General features: G+C 39.9%; 1 protein-coding gene across 2 annotated transcripts in view; it reads left to right on the plus strand.

Moving 5' to 3' along the window:
• The window catches only part of LOC5569496 (protein bunched, class 2/F/G isoform), a 505,547-nt gene that overhangs the window by 12,177 nt on the left and 471,215 nt on the right, over positions 1-22,155 (plus strand). For both annotated transcript variants that reach the window (XR_002500480.1, XM_021844777.1), the window contains exon 3: positions 2,575-4,931. Coding sequence is in view for 1 of the 2 variants with exons in the window: in XM_021844777.1 (XP_021700469.1) it covers positions 2,749-4,931 (2,183 nt within the window). In the remaining variant the exon portion in view is untranslated. The remainder of the gene's footprint in view (positions 1-2,574; positions 4,932-22,155) is intronic.

Consider the following 22,155-nt stretch of genomic DNA (forward strand, 5'->3'; position numbering starts at 1 on the left):
AATCACAAATCGACCACGTTCTAATTGATGGACGGCACTTATCGGACATTATCGACATCCGGACCCTATCGTGGCGCTTACATCGACTCTGACCATTATCTGGTGATGATAAACTGCGCCCAAAACTCTCCGTCGTTTACAACGTACGGTACCGACGGCCGCCCCGGTATAACCTAGAACGACTTGAGCAACTGGATGTCGCAACAGCGTACGCGCGACGCCTCCATGCTGCATTACCAGAAGAGGATGAGCTGGATGAAGTACCCCTGCGGGCTGCTGGAGAACAGTGAAGGCAGCCATCAACAATGCAGCTAAGAGCAACGTCGGGTACGTGGGACGGAGTCGACGGAACGATTGGTTCGACGAGGAATGTAGACAGGTTTTGGAGGAGAAGAACGCAGCGTGGGTGGTCATGCTGCAGCAAAGGACCCAGCAGAACGAGGAGCGTTATAGACGGAAACGGCAACAGCAGACCTGTCTATTTCGGGAGAAAAAACGCCGCCTAGAGGAAACGGAGTGCGAGGAGATGGAACAGCTGTGCCGGTCTTAAGAAACACGTAAGTCCTATCAGAAGCTCAACGCATTTCGCAAAGGCTTCGTGTCGCGAACCGAGGAATAAGGGTGGGAGCATTTTGACGAACGAACGTGATGTGATCGAAAGGTAGAAGCAACACTTCGATGAACACCTGAATGGCACTGAGAGCACAAACAATGAAGGTCGGGACAGCGGAGGAAATGTCTTCGTCAGTACTGCGGACGATGGAAACCAACCAGCTCCTACTTTGAGGGAGGCTAAGGACGCCATTCACCAGCTCAAAAACAATAACTGGTAAGGATGGTATCGGAGCTGAACTCATAAAGATAGGCCCGGAAAGGCTGGCCATTTGTCTCCATTGGCTGATAGGCACAATCTGAGGAACAGAACAGCTAACGGAGAAGTGGAAGGAAGGGGTAATATGCCCCATCTACATGAAAGGCGACAAGTTAGATTGTGAGAACTTTTGAAAAATCAAAAAAAAAATGCGGCCTACAAAGTATTATTTCCAGATCATTTCCTGTCGTCTATCACCTGTAGTAAACGAGTTCGTGGGAAGTTATCAAGCTGGCTTCGTTGACGGCCGATCGACAACGGACCAAATCTTTACTATACTGCAAATCCTCCAAAACTGTGAATATCAGGTCCCAACGTAGTATCGACCGCGTAGAGCTATGGAGCGCAAGACAAAACGAACTGTCAAACCGACACATCAAGCAAGGTGTATGTAACCATCAAGGTATTTTTTACAAGGAGGAAATCTGCAAATGAAATCTCAGGCGTCTGCAGAGAAGGTAACTCAGAGAATGCGGGTATGACGCACCAACGACAACCTGCTATAACCAGCCCATGCACTGTACTTGAGCAATTCTTTTTGAATTGCTCAAGTGGTATATAGTGCATCGACATGTCCCTTGGCATTAGACCCTTATCTCTCCGGAACCAACTTACGGTATTTCTTCGGGGAGGGACCAGTGCATATACAGTTAACTCTCCCTTACTCGATATCTCGATATCGAGTTAGAAAACCATAGTAAAAGTTGGTTTTCATGGCTAACTCGATGGTCCCTTCAATATCGAGTAAGGGAGAGATGACTGTAGCATAACACGTGTAGCAGAAGTAGCCTAGGCAAACTGCTTCTCCTAGCCGACTTAAACAAAACATCAAAATAATCCGAGTATGCCTAGAAGTGTGCGGTCATTATTTCGTCACGCTAAAAAAATGTTATACATTTTTTGTGATACTGAAACAATCAACTGTTGAAGAACCGTTTTGCTGGGTCTTATTGATGCGTAATATTTTAAGAACTTTTGTGAAATATATTTATACTACACTGGTGGAAAAATTTGTGTTAAAATTGAATGATAAAAATGTTCGAAACCGCACCCCTCAGGTTATCATCAGCCGTCAGCAAGAATAAAAAGTAAGCATCCACCATCTCGAAGTTATCGCCGTCTATCTTAACCCTGTCGTGCTCCTAGTAACATGTTTGCCACCTTTACAAATGTTCTAACGACAATGTTCATTCTATCTGCGAAGCAAACAAACTGACTGCATCTGTCGGAATTCGATCTTTGATTGTTACACCCAGAGTCTATGAATGGAGAGTTGCGCGAAGAGATTTCTTTGAATGGTTGTTCTTCTTCACCTTCGAAAACAGCCCCTATCTGTTTTGCTGGTCTGCTCGACGGTTTGACAGTTCGATAGGTAGATTTGGTTTCACTCTTCGCGCAACTCTCTATTCATAGACTGTGGTTACACCCTGCTATCCGCACCTGCCGCTCAATGTTTAGTAACAGACACGGAAGTTCATTACCGTTTTAGTTCCACACGGAATTCAAACGTAGTTAGTGGAGTTCTGAAAAGTGATGCGTTGAGATACCACCAAACGTTTCGAAAAAATGAGTCGTAGATCAGATCTTACTCACCATACTGGCTTAAAAACTTACAAAACATAAGCGATAGTTCTCAATCTCAACAAAATGTATATACGTTTTTCTCTTACTAACCCACTATTGTTTCTCTTCTTTCGTTACAGATATTACCCAGTATTTGCTTGCCGAGTGTCCGCGAGTGTGTGCTAGTGCGCGTGTATCTGAGTGCTGCGTGGGGCTGTGTAGAGTGTGTGGGATCGCGTGAACGCGAGTGAATTTTTACCCCGACCCGGTTGCCTAGAAAATCGGCAAAAATTCCGAAGAATAAGAAGAAAAGTATGGCCGAGAACTCCGTCAGTAACAGTCTACCGTCGTCACAGCAGCAGCATCCAAAGACAGCAAGTCGCGGGGGTGGAGGAGGAGGAAGTGTGCTACATCATCATAACAAATCCCTAGACATGACGGCATCCGGCGGTGGCGGCGGCAGCACAACGACAACCTCCAGCAAAGGGGGCGGTAAGCACTCGAATGTTATTCACCGAACCACAAGCGAAAGCTTACGACTAGGTGGGGGTCCGGGGAGTGGCGGGGGAGGTGGAGGAGGGGGAGGTGGAGGAGGGGGAGGAGGAGGAGGAAGTAGTGCGAATGATAGTTCCATAAGCAGTTCGGCTTCACCATCTTCCCTGATGAACTCGTCTGGGTCGATCAATAGTATCTCGAGGGCAATTGCTGCGGCCACGGCTGCGGTCACCGGGAAGACGTCCTCGTTTATGATCACATCGGTAACGGTTGGCGCACGAACCAGCGCTGACAACGGGGATGACTCGGCTGATGACCTTGACGAATCCCACACGGATGATAACAGCCGAATAACGGACTTTGAGAACGAGACACCATCGTTCTCCGAGGACACGTTCAGCAAAGAGGACGTATTTTTCGCTTCGAACGCAATTGGAAGCGTTCCAGTCATTCCGACGAGCTCTCAGTACGGGTTAGCTATAGTGGCACCAACAGATCGTGCTCATGGTGCAGAAGCTCTGGCAGATGCGATGCACGTTAGCGTTACGGATGCAGGAATTAATATAATGGGACACGCCAAGGACGATGGCAAAGATCCCCACCATAGAAATGAACGATTCAAAGTGGTAAAAATCGAAAGTACTGAACCGTTCAAGCGTGGCCGCTGGGTATGCATGGATTACCTGGATCACAGTACGCTACAAGCTTCACCAAAGGAGGGAGCTGCTGGACCCGTATCTTCTGGTGAAGGAGAATCGTCAACGACTTCCACGGTTGTTGATTCCAACGCCATCCGAACTCAGGATAGCGGAGTGGTGCTGAATGATAACTACGCATCAAACGCAACTTCAAATGCAGTCGACGGCGATAATTCTGACTATCATACTCATCTAGCTGCCAGCGTCCCAGCTAACTCTATCATAGGTCTACTAAATAATGAATCTCCAGGGCAAAGTCTTAATCTAACCCAACCGACGATCGGAACGCCAGGTGGCGGAACCATTCCTCAATCTCAGCAAACTAGTCATGCTCAATCTTCAGCAGTGTCGCATAGTTTACCGCAAGCTCAGCTTCAAAACGCCCTAGCCGGTGCCGCTGGCAATGCGTCAGTACCAGTTTCAGCTGCACAGTCACAAGGACAATCCCAATACTATCCTCACACCATGTCTAACATGGCAGACATAACCCAACAGCAGCAGCAGCAACCGCAGCCACAACTTCAACAGCACCATCAACACGGTGTCACTCTGCCAAGCAACATTCAGATGCAACCGCAGCAAACCAACAGTCCAGCTTCCGTATCGTCTACCGTTCTTCCGCCAGCGGGATCCGTTCCGACTACATCACAGGAAATGAACATTGTCATTGCTAATCCTCAGCACCCGCAATCCCAGCAAACGAGCTTCCCCTCTCCTCAGCAGTTTCAACAAACCTCTCAAACTAATTCTCCAGTCGTGGCCAGTATCGGTGAACCGGTTTCCTCGGATTCGGTCATTCTATCGCCGTCTTCTTCCATGGCGGCTACCGCTGGCACAGTTTCGACCACATCGGTGGCCGGAAACCTCTCCTCCCAGCAGACCGATTCAGCTGGATCTTCTATTCCAACGGCAGCCTCGTCGGAACCGCTCGTAACTCCCTCGGCATCGACCACGTCATCTCCCGTAACGGCCACCGCCGTAAACAGTGACAGCAGCGGAACCACCGCAACAGTACCGTCATCAATGGCCAGTTCTACGCCGACTTCGGCAGCTACAGCAGTCGCCGTTAGTTCCCCATCTATGTCGAGTTCGACAACGGCTGCAGCTTCCGCCACAACCACCACCAGCAATAGCAGCAGCAGTCAGCAACATCATCATCATGCTTCGATAGCCGCTGCCGCCGCCGCCGCTGCGGATCATCTGTCGGAGTCAAATCTACTGTCGGCCGTGGCTGGAATTACCGCCGCAGCAGTTGCCGGAACCGGTGGCGAGGATGGCGAAAAAACCGGCGAGGACGGAGAAAGGTATGTGCCCCATTTCATTCCTACATTTTCCCAACCCCACTGGACCTCTGATGTCTCTCTTATGTCTACTTCATTTCTGTTTCCTATTGTTTGTCTACATTGGAGGAAATTGTTATGTTCTCTTGATGCGCACAACCCGATCCGTTCCTTCCTTTCCATCCCACTCGAATCCGGTGTTCCCCTTTTCCCTCAAATACGACAATCGAAAAACATTAGCACCAAAACATTCCAACATCTGCTAAAATCTCATATTTCGTCATACTCACGATCATCTCTATTATCTTCTTTTTTTCGGTTTCGGTTTTATGTTTCGGCGTAACAGAAATTTGTCAAATTTAACGATTTATTCCATGTTTTGAGTTCTTTCATCTACTTCTCTATCGTTGCAAATCATTGATTATTCACTGACTTACTTTAGAACTACCTAGTTCTCCAACGCACTTCTACACATACGGCGGGAAGCCGCAACAATGTTTCGCTGCTCTGGAAATATGATTCCTCACGTGCTGCCGACAAGTCGGGTTCACAATGGTGACACAAATCCTTTAAAGTTGAGTGCATTATGGAAAGCACTCGTTTCAATGAGTCTGATTTAAACTCTGCGCCAAGAAATTCGATACATAACACTGGCTAGTGTGTCTCGGCAATTTGTAGTTCTTTGTTCAAATCCTGTCAAACATGCTTAAAGTTGTAAAGGGAAGTGAAATAATTGCTTCTTACCAATCATTTACGAATCAATTCATATTTCTCACGACTTTGATCGATTAGTTCTTTACGGGTGTTTATATAAAGTGTTTGAACGACCATTGTTGTAAATGGGCTAAATTGTTCGACATCAATTTGAAAAATATCGGTTGTTTTCAATAGTAAGTTGATTGTTCATCAATAGTGGCATTATAAAAACAGTTAGTTTTCTCCTGAATTGATCTGATGAGCTCGTTAATAGCTCTTTCCCTATCTCTTTGCGTCGACAATGATATCAAACATCATCAGTTCTATCTACCGCTAGAATTGAATAAATCGACTTAGCCGCTTACCACAGTGGTTTACTTACGATCGGATACCTTTTTCACCAATAACAAAACACTCCTACTTCCAAAGTAGTCGTGGGAAATGCAGGAGTTTCTCTGGTTTCCTGGTAAAAATAGCTGCCTAATTAACATCCCTTCCTCTTCTCGATGGACATAAGGACGTGTAGTGTAGTGTAATTGTAAATTGAAAGTGGTAAAAAGCTAGAACCCAAGCTCCATCGGAGTGGTTCTCTCTGCTTCCTGATTTGATTAATCACAGAGTAGCAACTATGAAGTGTAGGTATGTTCCAACAGTTGATAGTTTTGATCTTGTATTGATCTGATGAGTATGAAAGCAATTTCTATTAACTACTGTAACTAGTAATCATATTCTAGTAACTACTGCATAGTGATAGTATTCATCTGTTTCGGTTTATCTTAAGTTCTTTGAAGGTCAATGGAGCTCTTGACTTACCATGTGAAGAAGAAGGAATGGGACCTTTTCTTTGATTAGTTCTAACTAATTCTGATTTTTTTGAGGAAAACTGATTCATTGTACACTTCTTGAAAACTCTTCATTCAAATCTGGTTGAACTGTTAATATTGACGTAGCTAGGATGTTTTGTAGAGGGGTCCAGAGGGACTGGAGCGTGTTCTTGATTTGGGGAAGTAATATCGGTCTCATTGTTTTTCAATAGGGGTATTCACTTAACAGCGTAAACCGCTGCGTAAATCATGCTAAACTGATTTTCTTAAATATTTCATAGCATTGTGTAAACTGGCAATGAAACTTTTCGAAATATTCAATCTCAATGGTCTATTAATCAAAGAATGCTTTGATAACTTGACAATTGGAAACAATTAATCCTAAAACAAATACGCTGAGATCGAAAGGAACTACTAAACTACCCTCAGGAACAGACAAATAAGGTAGAAAGTATTCTTATTCGTCTTCGAAAATGCTGGAAATTATGCCACCTATAGATACATGTTAACCGTGAAAACTTAAGTAGATTTCAACGCATGAAACCTCATGGTGTTTGAATTGGTGTAGGAAAACCAATTTGAAGCATATTGTAGGATTCGAGTCAGGTACAAATTATGTCACGCTCCAAGGGGGGAAGTGGGTCAAGCCAAGCGTGACAACACACAAATTACAGAAATATCAGAAGACTTATACAAAAAGCATCACAAAGGGGGGAAGGGGTCTAAAAAGTTGAAATTTGATGTGGCATAATTTGTGTACCATTCAGATTCGGTAGATTTTAACTTATCTTAAAATGTGTTCGAACCTAAGACTGGGTGGTACCAAATCTTAAGACCACAAAATACATCTAATTAACTTTTTATTTCTGTTAAATTGAGTGATGAACTATAACACAACATATAACACATAATGACTGCCAGGATCCGAGGTTCGTTTCTGGTCCAACTTGAAATGAAGCCATAAAATGCATGTTGGGCAATCTTTTTGCTTTAGGTTTCAAGATTTTAGTTCAGCTGCAGAAGCATCTCCGAAAGCGGTCGTATATTGAACTGCTGAAAATCATAATTACGCTTTATTATTATTGGTTAGTTTCCATAATACTTTTAATGGCAGGCGCCATTGCCATGTCTAGCCAGAATAATAATGAGAAGGGGAAGGAATTTCTGTTGCATTTTTAAAACTGACCCACAGTAGACCGAATACACCCCTGCTTCTATGCCAGTTCATGCGGGAAGGTATAGGGGTAAGATCATTTTATGGCAGTGAGATTTGCTTTCGGTTGGCAGACTGCCTATATATCAGGCGTAAGGAAAGACTTGCTATGTTTCCATCATAATTTCATCATATAGAAACGATAGCCATTAGACCACCAAACTCATCTAATATGAGGCACAATCCTTCAATAAAGCATTAATAATAAATGCAGAATTCCAAAGCCTTTTCAATTAACTTTCAAACCCATTCTCAATCACGATCTTGAGAGGGTCGAGAGTCGCACTTCCGCTTGGCACAATCCGATCGGCGGTCCGTCCCCTGTTATTACGTGGGAAGGTACTTGCCCTCCCAGCGAATGCAAGTAAAAAGTTCATTCGGCATGGGGGGATGCAACATTGTATTGGTTGCCGCTGGTTGCTCGATTAATATATGTCGTCGAAGCTACCCACGAGCCACTAGGGAAAGAGTTCGTCCAAAGACTTCCAATATCTGCTTCGGTTTGCTTGCACAAATGCCACCTTTCTCCTATATTTCGCGATGCCGCACAGTGGTTCAAATCTAAAAAAAAAATCGTGGCAGAAATTACGCATTCTTATTATTTTTACAAATATTGATCATGGGCAGTGGTTTGGAACACGTTTTAGAATTGCAGACCCCATTTTAGGAATAGTCATTATTGTTTGGTTTTCGCAGTACGATTTTTTTTTACAGAACTGCTGTTTTTCATACATATCGATGCTCTCAACATTTTCAAAAGACAGATGTTCAGATAAATTTGTTCAAGGTGATTCTTCTCCAATTGATTCCTTAGACTTAATTAAGCATTTGAACAAGATATCTCCGGAGAAAGACTTCTATGGTATGAAAAATAAAAAAGTATACAACAGCTGGAAATAAATTTGCATCTGGGAATGCTGAATCTAGGTAAAAGTGAGTTACCGACCAGATAAATTTAAATTGAATGTTAAATTTGCACGAGTTAAGATGAAACAGTTGAGTTTTGAAGCTAAAATTGAGATTTTTTACACGTTCCAGGAAGACCAAGCTGAGGGTCGTGGGTTCGAATCTCACCGATCTAGGTGATTTTCGTAAAGGAAATTTTCCTGACTTCCCAGATCATAGAGTATCTTCCTGCTTGCCACACGATATACGAACACAAAAATAATCAATTAGCTAAGAAAGCTCTTAGTTAATATATTTGGAAGTGCTCAAAAGAACTCTGAGCTGCGAAGCAGGCTCTGTTTCAGCAGCGACGTTACGCCACAAGGAAGAAGTTTTTTTGGACATATGCATCTATCAAAGGTCAAAACAATTTTCATTTGAAATGTTCGTATGTTTAACTTTGTTTTCTAAAATTATGTTGTAGAAATCGTGTTTACGTCTGCTTTTTATTGAACTGAACCTCTGTGTACCGGCCAAGTAGGTAAGAAGACAGGACGATAGACCTGTTGCGGCGCTGAAGTCCCGGGGAAGAAGACAAGGGAAGTTAGGTTTGGGATTGTTCGACTGGGGCTGGTTACGACGATTGACTTTTTAATTTGCGTGAGAGACGTACGAAAGGTGCCGGCCGGGTGTCTTTCGATGGTGCGGTTTATTCAACCCATAAATAGCTGCTATAGCTTGCAGGCAGGCAGGCAGGCAAGCCACTTGGAAGTGTTTGCCTGCGTTATGCATTCCCTCCCAGGCTTTGCCAGTTTCGCTATTTACTTTGAAATCTGCAAACGTTTGAGGACGTCCTGAACGGAAACCGATCAAGTGAATGGTTTGTTTGATTTCGTTGACCGTGGGCACACTGAATGCACTGTTGATTTAGGTTTGAAAGTAGAGTTTTAAAGAAGTGTGCAATGAAATGTCTGCTTGAATGAATTTAAAACTACCACTAATATTTTACGGTATACACTCGTGCTTTTCATAGAATAGCATTGACTGACAATAGTTGCTACTCCGTGATTGATCGGAACTGGTAAGAATTTCTCTTCGATCCAAATTTAGGCATTTAGGGATGGGACTTTCCGATTACTCTCTAAGTGCACATTTTAACAGCTCTCAGATTGATCAATAACGGCGCTGGCCAAGTCCTTACAGTCAGTTGGGATGGGAAAGGAATGTTAGTATGTAATGATTGTTGCTTCTAGAGACCTAGAATACCTCTGCATCTCTACAATCACCACGGGAAGGGTGTTGATTTGTAAGGGAGGAAAAAGATCTGGCAGTCACCTTTGGTCGGTGATGCGAACCATGGATAAGGAGGAAAAATACGACTCTAATAGTTTTGCAATTTAAGGGGCCCAGATAGCCGTAGCGGTAAACGCGCAGCTATTCAGCATGACCAAGCTGAGGGTCGTGGGTTCAAATCACGCTGGTCGAGGATCTTTTCGTAAAGGAAATTTTCTCGATTCCCAGGGCATAGAGTATCTTCGTACCTGCCACACGATATACACATGCAAAAATGGTCAATCGGCAAAGAAAGCTCTCAGTTAATAACTGTGGAAGTGCTCATAAGAACACTAATCTGAGAAGCAGGCTTTGTCCCAGTTGGGACGTAACGCCAGAAAGAAGAAGAAGAAGAAGTTTTGCAATTTTGTCCCGCGGTGAATAGATATTAGTAGAAGATAAAAGTCAGGGTGTCCATCCATCCGGGAATTCCAAAAGACCTGGAATAATACGGGAAATACCCGGGAAATTGTAGAACACACCGGGAAAAGCACTAAGGGCGAAACTGGAAAATTTTGTAAGGTTGGCAACTTAGGTTATACACTTCCGGATTCTTTGTTAGTGGTTAAATTTGTTGTGAAATCACGCGTATTGCATGAATAAAGTGTCAAAACGATCATGCCAATGGAAAATAGTTCAATAATTAATTGTTTATGACTTAATTTTTGGGTTGAAAATTTGAATTTTGAACGTAAACAAACATTTTCAGTGACATTTATCTCCTTCTTCTCCAGCGACCTCTATGATGGTGGTGCATAATATTTGCCTATTGCATCAAAACAATGGCACCACCGTATATAAGATTTAACATTGTCACAGCATTGCTGTTCTGTCAAATCCACAAGACTACGGTGGCGCTATCTATGCTTTTCTTAGCGATCGTTTCGGTTATGTTAATAATCCACTAGTTCATCTCCTTCTAACTGTACTGAGCTAACTCAAAATAAAACTTGAGGATTTTGTAAAACTAAATAGCCTGGCACTTGGGCACTTCCATTATTCACTTTGGCATAGGGGGGTTACCTATGCTGGGTTATGAGCTCTGTACTGCCGTGAATCGCAAGTCAATCCTATCTGCATTTACGTCAAAATTGAGTTGAGTTCAATTTTCATCATATCATCCAATGCTCATTCAGCTGCATTAATGAGATAATATGATTTGTTCGGTAAAACAAGGAAAATGAAAAATAATCGCATATCACCACTACAGATTTCCGCACCGTGTAACATAAAAATGAACCGTGTTTTAGTCAACTATATATTTTTGTTGGAGAGATTTCGTAGTGAAAAGCTAACTGTGAAAGTTTCATAAGGATTTGAACATGTTCCAAATCTCTGGAATTTTTTGAATATATTGGTATGGAAGACGAGTTTGGAAACTTGACAGGCCATTTTCTCAATGCCTACTTTTCACACATGGGACTGACTTGCGATTCACGGCAGCGTAGCTTGCAAAAAGAAACACTGCTGAAGTTAATCAAAAGCGCAAAGAATAGCATCCGGCTACCTATTTGTGTTTCATGTATTTTGCTTTTTGATTACTTAACACTTCAGTCGTCGCGCTTTTGTACAACTGTGGTGAAAAAAGCTCGCTTATCGTACACAGCATCAGCGTGATGGTTCTGACGGTAGCAAACCGCGCGACGACTGAAGGGTTAAAAAAATAATAATTCTAGGAGATATTCTTAGAGCACTTTTTGGTTGGAATCTACAAAAAAATTAACAACATGTTCAAAATGAAAAACTACGAAGAAATTCTACGAACTATTGCTTGAAAATTACATTAGGAAACTTATGGAAGTACCTCTGGGGAAATCCCTAGAGGTATTTTTTAGAAAAAAATGAAAAATAAAATACGCAAGGTAATGTTACAAGAAACTCTAAGAGGTGCCCTCTGATAAATGTCTACTCTAAGGGTATTCCTTGGTACCTGTTTGATCTCTTTTTTTCTTTTTACTTCTTAAAAAATTCCTATGCTAACTCGGTTACTTCTGATTGTATTCAAATATCGATTATCGACCTAAAACTGTAACAAATAGTATTTTTAATGTTGTCACACATGTGCACTCACCGTTTTACCAACGCACTTCCCTTGCTTAGTCGATGGGATTCTCAATGCATGTCAATACTATATAAATACTTCTAATTTTCTCATGTACATGAGTAGTCTAAATTTACATATTATAACCTCAAAAATTATCTGGTAGCCCTGAATAGCTGCTTCCAAACTGGCTGCAGCAACATAGAATTCATATGGGACATACATAATTTTTGTCAAACTGCAGTCGTCCTACATTGTGGAAGCTTTGAAGAAGCTTGTCCTGTAAGCTTGTCTGTGAGGTTTACAAAGTCCCCATGGTAGGAACCCGATCAGGCTATGCTGAGGAAACTATAAGGCTATTTGCTCCCATCTTTTCTTTTCCTTCCTGATAAGATAAGATCAGGTGAGATGATGACATATTCTCCAATATGGCGATGGCACTAATCTTCGAATTGAAGAAGAACGTGTCTCTGGATCCGGTTTTCTGATTCCTGATACTGCTATTTAGAAAGACCATACTAAAGGTAACAGGTTCGAATTCCACTTAGTCGAGGGTTTATTCGGGTTGGACGTTGTCTCGACTTCCCAGATTACAATATCTTCATGCTTGCTACACGATACACAAATGCAAAACTGTAAATAAGCAAGGTAAGCAATCAGTTAATAACTGTGGAATACTATACAACATATTTTGTCCTAATTGGAACGTAACTCCAAAAAAAATGTCAATTTTTTACAAAAACAGACAAGCTTCAAGAGTCAAAGTTCAGTGCCTCTAGGCTTTTATAGCGCATGTGGCAAAGAACATTACAACCGTGATGATTCAATTACACATTCGAACTTTATTACCATTTGTGTTTGCTTGCATGAGAGCTTGGCTTAGTGCTACCACGCAGGAGACAGCAGACCTAGACGGAGTAGGATCCAAAGTACAAGACGCGTCGGAGAAACGCGACCATAAGTTGCATTGAAAAAAAAAAAACGTGATTAATTCACCAAGTGGGCTTCAAAGGCTACCCGTATAGTAAGTCAAATCATCAATTGCCTACCTTTGAGATTATCTTTTGAAGGTGGTGTATCCCACACCAACTGAATTTAGAAAGTTTTATTTACAAAAATTCAAAAAGTGTATCACAGCCAACTCTCCCTTTCCCGATATTCCATATCTCGATATTGAATTATAGAACCATAGTAAAATTTGGTTTTATGGTTACCTCGACGGCCCCTTGAAACTCAATTGCACTGATTTTATGTTCCATAATTCGATACCTCAATGGTACCTTCGAGTTATGAAGATTTAACTGTATTTGACCATCCCCATTTCCTACTGAGATATTCTTGAAATTATTCTTTCAAAACTTAACAAAGCAGGAGTTTTCTAACGAAAAAGTGTTTTCCCGAAGTGAATATGTAACCTTTCCTAACTCATGGCACATAACGAAAAGTCGTCTGCAAAAACCATATCGTTGACCAACGTCAGCAGAATCGTTCTTTAGCCCGCGCTAAAGCAACAATCAGCCTGCCAAAATGACACGGAAAGAAATAGTCTGCGACTGAAAACCTCCCTCCATACAAACCAACAGCTGACTGACGCCGATTTGTTTCCGTGCCACACATGAAAGCGCCTCTCAGTCTTCCAGCTGTTTGTTCCGTTGGCTATATGGCGAATAGTGAGCTGCTGGACTGCCCATAAAAGCATAACTGCCCCATTTGGATTTCTCAATCAATGCCAACAACCAAGAAGTCAGGCCTCAAACTGTATTCGTATGGGACAGTTTTGCTTTTATAGCCAGCAGTAGACCTTGTTCAGATGGGAGAACATCACGACGACCAAACCCAACTTGGGCAAAACGAGTGCCCGAGAGAAAAAGGTGACGTATGATAAATCAATAACCTCCGGTGGCATTGCTGCTGCTGTTGTTGTTTTGTTGCTCGCCAAAGTCCCATCCCAAGTCGTAGAAAAAAGCATTATCGCGCTGTTCAACGATGTCTCTCCGTATCTACATGGGACATAAGGGGAAACGTGCAGTCCGTAAGTGTCGTGAAGTTTGATACGCCTCCACGGCTGGAACGGTTTCATCGATAATAATGAACACGGGCGGCTGATATCGAAGGAATGTAGCTTTGCTGCGCTTTCTCACCGTAGGTATTATGCTGTTGTTGGTGGATTTGGTGGCAAACTTGTCTTTGGGCGATTATTTAATCGATACGCGTGTCTAATTGCACACTCTTGCACCGATAGGAATGGGTCCCGATCCCGAATGGTTTGCATGGGTTACGATTACAGTTCGATGAGGTCCGGGGGCTACAAAACAAAGCCATGCTGAAGATATCTGGGTTCAATTCCCGGTCGGTCCAGGATCTTTTCGTAATGGAAATTTCCTTCATTTCCCTGACATAGAGTACCATCGTACCTGCCACATAATATATGAATGCGAAAATGGCAACTTTGGCAAAGAAAGCTCTCAGTTAATAACTGTGGAAGTGCTTTTAAGAAGACTAAGTTGAGAAGCAGGCTCTGTCCCTGGGAGGACGTTAATGCCAAGAAGAAGAAGAAGAGGTCCGAGAAAAACGATGGTTGGTAGGATTTTCTCAGAGTGACAGAGTGCCATTTCATGTATATATGTGATTCTACTAATATTATACACGGCGTGCTGGAACACACATATTATCGAACTTGCATGAACCTCCGATCTTTTTTCACTAAAAGTTAGCCTTGATAGCAAAAAAAAACTTACGGAATATTAAAAAATCTTTCATCGGCAAAAAATTGAAAAAGTCGATTTTTGTATTTTTACCCTTCTCTCATATATGAGTTCATAGGAGAATACTAGAGTTACACTAATTTTGATGCATTGCAATAGCTCAAAGACTTATTTGATATAGCTTGAAGACGAATCGATTACAAGACGTTTCAAATTGGAGCATAATTTCTACCGACATTCACACAATGTGACCAGCCCATGGTGGTATGCCGTTTATTACCGACATCGAATTTATACATAAATTTATTAAGGTAAACATACTACAATTTACCAAATTCCCATCAATGTTTCCTATTCTACTGAATAATTGAAATCATTGGAGCTCGTTATTGAACATGAAGCTTTCTTAAGATAACAGACAATTGTATTAAAATACACAGCCATACAAATATATATGGCAATGTACTGTTTCAATTTTGTATGGTATGTTCACTCTAGCTGGTCTTGTTATTCACATTTGTGTTGATTGAAAGATGGAGGAAGTTTTGACGCAAACCTGTATACGGTCTGTCTACATCCAAAACTAGAACGCATACAAATATTGTAAAATATCGTTACATATACAGGGTTTGTACAGAAAATGTAAGATGAGAAAATAAAAAAAAATCTGTGATAGTCTTATATTTCTTGTATGAGTAACAATATTATATAATATTTGTAAAGTTGTCATGCAGATTTATATTGAAATCATGCAGCCGCTTATTGGGTGCGTTTGCTAAATCCTCACATCATTAACATATCCTTAGTTACATTCACACACATAGAACTAAAAACATACCATAAAACAGTTACCCCGTTTTAATAAATTTTTGAAAGAAAATCTAAATGTTTTTTTTTTGTTAAACAAGCACTGGTTTGTTGTTTATCGATTGCACATGATAGATTGCATAACGGTTCGATAATCGAAAGCCAGTTTTTGGTAATGAGGTAACATTGATAATGAGTAGATAAGCACATGAAAATCCACAACAAACTTTTGTTTGACATCATTACAGTTTGAATTGGATTGGAGAATGTTGATAGAGAAATTGGAATAGATTTTATCAATTAAAGTACAGAATTTATTGAACAAAAACACCTTTAAAAGTGTTTTCAGTCGAAAGAAACATGAAAAACACCAATAATAATGGGTATAAAATTATATCTCTGAATAGAAATCTATCAATAATCATGTTTCGACATTGAATTCACCATAAATCAATCGTTTTTGGAACATGAATGAGTATAAATCGAATGAATCCCGTGAAGTACATGAGACGTTGCATACCTCTAAGCTTTTAATGTTACATGGAAATTTGTGACTTTGATTACAAATATGATTTCAAATTGTAAAACTGTTTTTCGCTATGACGTTCGATACCGGATTCATGTTCTACTATAGCTAGGTCATCAAGCATACGTACCGAACTCATTATAATTTCATGAAATAGTGATAGTAAAACAGATTGTTTGTGAGCGTTTTAAAAGTACTAAAATCTCATCATTCTCTCATATTCGAATATAAAGCTTCAAATACTCTCGATTGGCACGAAAACAGCTCCGAGGTGAAGTGTCACAATGAAACTCCTTACTTTCGCATTCGTTTTGCTTAACTGAATAGCATAATTTTTGTTATTTTGTTTAGTACGTTGTGTATCCTGCACTATCAAAGTTACCTCGTTTTACGATACTAAAATTTATGTGTCCTTGTTGGTTATTGAAATTGTTGTGTTCATTTCGCAAAATGTGCCCTCAATAAGTGCGAAGTCGTGAATAAAAGTGCTGGATTACGTTGGACCGATATGTCATCTTTGCCACATTTATTATTCATCTCATGACAAATAATTGGAGTGATGACATAATGTCGATCCGAAGTAATCCAGCCTTGTTATTCAAAATCAGGCACTTCAAACCCCAAATAGGGTAAACAAGTATAATACGTCCCCCTTAAAGAAAAACCGCTCTATCGCAGTTACAAATGCATTACTTCTATCGTTTTTGATGTCAAGGTGTTATGTTGTAAGTTGGTTATGATCTGCATGCAACTTTCTTTTGCCAGGTAGCTTCTAAAAAGAGTACAAGACGTTTTTTATAAACGGTCTAAATTTTGACGCTTCAAAACAAACCGGGCAATATGCCCCTTCCACAGAAAAACGTTCCACAACGTTGTACAAATGGTCCAAGGGAAATTCCACCACTTGTTAAGCTTAAAAGGTCCATTAGCAGTCGTCTTCCGGCAAAAGTTTTTGTAATAAATACAATAGTGAAGGAAGGGCTTCATTTACAACGAGGCTTGCTGGCTTGCTTATCGGTTTAGAATTTTACACCAAAAAGCTGATTTTTGATATTTTTGAAATATCTATTGGTTTTTCATACTTTGCAAAGATCTAATATGTGCAACTTCATTTTTCTTGGATATTTAAGATATGTAATCATATTTACGTGTTAAAGAAGCCTCAATTTCTTGAGAATGAAATGGGGCGTATTGCCCGAATGGGGCGCATTATCCCGATTTACCCTATCATGTGCGCATTGCATATGAGTAGATTAGTGACTGCACAAAACTTAATGTTATAGTAAACCCTCTTTCAAGACTTTTATGCGTATAAGCACATGAATACAGCCTATACTGCCATGTGTATCTATTTCTGGGAATTCCTATTCTGATTAGAAAACTATGCCACATACGTAAAATATTACTGATTTGATTCAGAAAAAGAATACAAATCGTTCGTATGAGCTTTTCTGAAGTGAAAAGTGAAATTTCCATTATATAAAATACGGCATACCATCATGGGCTGGTCATATTGTGTGAGTGTATTTAGGAAATGATGCTTAATTTTAAACATCTAAGAATTTGTTCATGTTAAATATATGTCAAATTGGTCATTAAGCCGTTAAAAGTCATCATATCAAACTCTAATATTATCCTATAAACTCATATATAAGAGAAGGATAAAAATACAAAAATCGACTTTTTCCAATTTTTTGCCGATGAACGATTTTTTAATATTTCGCAAGCTTTTTTTGACTATCAAGGCTAAATTATAGTGAAAAAAGATCGGAGGTTCATGCAAGTTCGATAATATGTGTGTTTCAGCACACCGTGTATACGGCTGGTATCTATTAGAGAAGAAGTGTTAGACATTACGCTTTGCTCGAATAGAATCAGTCACGAGTTTAGGAATTTACATGTATCAGATGAATCATTATCTGATCTTCGCTACATCTTCTTTGAACATTCGAATGTTACTTCGCAGACCTTGCGTTTTAGGAACCCCCGGTAAACCAGCTGGGAACTCTACATTGATTTGACTGCGACCAATTTCCATGGATACTCTCCGTCTATTTAAAATCCAAGTGATTTGGGTGATGCCGTCGATACTAAAACATCCTACATTATGGAAGCTTTCGTTGAAGCATGTCCTCTGCGGTCTGTGAAGACTACAGGAGATACCCCATGGTGGAATTCCGATCTGACTAGACTCAGGAAACATTGTAGAAGGAGTTGGAACAGACGCCGTTCAGCTGGATCAGAGTCGTTCAAGTCGGCTCGTAAGGCTTACAAGGAGCTTTTCGATTAGCTGAACGATCCGGCTGGTATTCGCATGATTCACAGCAAAGTGCATTCGTTAATGGCAACAGTACGGAAATGGAATGTAACTTATCTATCGGAGTTTGCAGGCTTGAAAACTTGATAACCGTATCCTATTAGTAAAAAGCCCATTGTTGTAGCTTTTGGAACTAATCTGAAAGTAATACAAAAATGGAACTAGAGTTCTGTGGCTCGAATAAATATCAGTAATACTGACTTATTCCCCCAACAAACGACGCATCTTTGCTGGGATGTAAGTCTCTATGAAGAGAGTTGATAGCTTTTCATCATATTGGGCTTTTCATTCAGTTTCTAAAGAATCGGAACAAGAACTGAACTAGTAAGGTCAGATTTCGCAAGATGTATTTTGTGCTGTTACCTGGAACGTTGGTGCTCTGCGTACTCTTGCTCTAAAAGCTGGGGGATCGCATCGAAAGAATTGGTTACAGTGATTTAGACTGTTCCTCGGGCACCTTCAGGTTAATTATGCCACGTAGTTGATGATAGTATTCGAAGTCATAACTGTAAAAGGAATCTCCAAGATCATCGACAATGACGGCCAGTTGTCTTCAATGTCGAGGGTAGCTAGACGGTGAGATGGGTTCTGCTAAGACCATTGAGCTTCTCCCAACTGACTCATTTAGCATCGCGTGTGGCTTGCGGACAGATACCTGATATCGGTTCAGGAATGCTGCTCGATTTGGAGATTGAGTTACAATGTTCTAATATATTGAAGAGCCCTAGCATTTGTTTGACACATGTAGATAGGCCCAATAAACCGTGAATCTTTCATTTTCATTCTTTAAAAACATTGGCAGGGTGTCTACTGTCTGGAAAACCTGTAATTATCAGGGAATTTTATTGAACCTGGAAAAAAACTGGAATTCTTAGGGAATTTTGATAACAATCAGGGAAATTACTTAGTGGCAGTAATTCATGTTAATATGTATAACATGTTCATGACAAAAGATTTTCGAGTCAAAACCGTCCACAAAATTTCGGCTGCGACGCTATCAAAATGCTCCTTTGTGAGGATCTTTCCGGGTATGAAATTTTTTCTACTTTCCAAGATGTGATTGAATTTTATGAATATCTCTAAATTTGATCAGTAATGGATTCACATATCTTCACGCACGATTTTTAGAATTATTCGAAATTAGTCGAACTAGTAAACGAACTTTAGGGACAAAATCTGGAATTCAAACAAATTTTGAAACTTTTTAGAAATTTCGGATTTTTCTACCAATTATCCTAGATATTCTTCCTGGGATTTTTCAATTATATCTTGAGAAATTTCTCCAGAATATGCTCCAGAAAATTCTCAAGCACTTCAACGTTGCTATCTCCAGTAATTTGCTCAGGGATTACTTTGAAAAAATTTCTGAACGCTATTCTAGGACTTCCTCCAGATATTTTTCCACTTATCCTTCAATCGAATTTTCCAGTTGTTACTCTAGGAGATCTTCCAAAGATTTTTTTTCCAGAATTTTGTTCAAGAAAATCCGCAAAAGTCAATTCCAGAGTTTTTGAAAAAAAAAATCAGGGATTTTTTTTAAGAAACCCGACAAGAATTTCCACGTCATTTAATCCACGGTAACTCCAAAAAATTTTTCCCAAAAATTCAATGAGATATTATTTGAGAAAATTAATTAAGACTTTCCATCAAACTTGACCCTGTTTTCCTACATTGAGTTACTCTAGATTTTTTTCTAGGAATTTCTCCAGAATTGTATCGAAGAATTATAACTGCTATTCTTCCAAACATTTAAAAAAAAAAGTTTATTTAAGGTTCCACACTAATTAGCTCTGCGGCATTTTCTAGAAGCCCTATACATTTTTTAAGGGATTCTGTCCGATGTTTTTCAAAGTTATGTATCGGTTTATGTATCAATCATCTTAACAATTTAAATGGAAACTCTTCTAAAATTTCCTCAAGGGTCTATGAGTTTTTCTAGTAACCCTTGTTTATCAAGGATGACTTAAAAACTCACACAAGTTTCATTAGAGATTACTCTAAAATTTGCTTTAGAAACAACTCACGAATTTTTTTGAACATTTTCACAAATTTCAGAAAGGTTTCATTCACATGTCCATGGCGAAATAGCTGGAAGAATACGTGGACAAATCTTTGAAGGCATACTTGAGAATTCTTAAAGAATTTATGTAGGAATTCCTAAAGAAATATCTGAGTATCTCCCTGAGATATTCCTAGTTTAAATCTTAAAGACACTTTGAAGCACAATTTTTAAGAAATCCCTGGAGGCATCTTTGGAGAAACTTCTGGTTGAATTTTTGAAGAAGTTCTAAACGAAAGTGATGGAGGATGCCCTTGGAAGAACGTTGGAAGAATCACTGGTTAATATCCAGGCGGACTTAGGGCTTTCTTGAAAATCCTCGAAGGGGAAATAATCGCTAAATGAACTTAAGAAATAGAATAGAAGCTCTGGTCTGATTCCATTAGGAATCAAACCCTACTTGTTTCGTTTTGTCCTCTTTTACTCCTTTTTGGTTACTTTTCGGTTCCGATTTGATCACTTTTATGTCTTTTTTTACAGGGAAAATGTCTTCAAAGTTCCTATTCTCAAGACACTCAGTCGCTACTAGCCCTGCAATTTATAAAATTTAAACGTTTATGAATGAAATGCAAACAATCCATCGTATACACAATTTGAGTGTCATACAGTTCAGACCCGATTATAAAAGTGTTCGATTAACCGGGGTCTCGATTATCCGTGGTTCTATTATCCCAGTGCTTCCCAAACTTTTTTGACTTTCGCCCCCTTGAGGTCAATATATTTTAGAATCGCCCCCCTGATATGTAATTTATATTTTTGTATTAAATAACCACTAAACTGTGTTGAGATTCTGTTCTACATCTTATCATAAGCCTACCAAAAATTGATCAAACTATCAAATTTAATGGTGGAGGACTTTACATGTGATGAAATTGTTGATATTTTTTTATTTTTATGCGTATATGGTAGATATTCAGAAAAACTAGACTAGGAGGGGATATTCTGACCTTGCAAAATTAAGTCAAAGACTTTATTAATTCTGATCTTTCTGATGGTAATTTGATACAGATGTTTTGCCAAATAGGTATGTTCAAATACTACAAGAAAAAATAAAGTATTGTCTTGTTATGAATGCTTAGAGTACGTTTTCATGAAATCACATAGAAATACTTGGAGCGATCTAAGCACTTCAAAATATATCCTCGATTTACATATCCATAAATAATACATGGGATTTTAATTGCAAATTTTCAATTATCTTGGCTTCTGAATAATTTTTTGCTAAACAACGACCAAGTTTCAGAAATTGTTGATATGTTTTAATCATTATTTGAGTGGCTTTTCACCCTTGACGAGTTTGCCAAATAACTGTAGTCAAACAGTCCTGAAGATGTTCTTTGATGGAAATCCAGAAAATTGTGCCATATACACCTCGTGTGAAGAAAAAGTTTTGGTAGGTTTCAGGAATTATGGAAAAAACGGGACCAAACTGATTGTCCTTTTGTATGGGATGTTTCATGTCGATTTTCAACAGCCTACTTGATGGCAAGGCAAAGGCAAACCACTAGTCTATCTATCTACATATATAAATGTATGGTGTTTGTATGTCACGAAATGGCTTACGAACGTGTCGATGGATTTTAATGATTCTTTCTCCGTTTTGTCCATCAAGGGTTCTGACGTGTTTGTGTGTATAGCATCCCAGGATATTCACCGGGAATGTCGATTCGTGAACGGAACTGTAATTTTGTGTGGGACGTTTTTCAACAGCCTACTTGATGGCAAGAAAACGTTTGCCGGGACCACTAGTTTATAATAATGCAACAGACAGAATTGTGATTAGGGAATCGCTACTGAATTTCGTTAAAAATCATAAAATATTCAATTGAAAAAATTATTCAAA

This window comes from Aedes aegypti, chromosome 2 (assembly GCF_002204515.2).
Source record: "Aedes aegypti strain LVP_AGWG chromosome 2, AaegL5.0 Primary Assembly, whole genome shotgun sequence".
Lineage (NCBI taxonomy): Eukaryota > Metazoa > Arthropoda > Insecta > Diptera > Culicidae > Aedes > Aedes aegypti.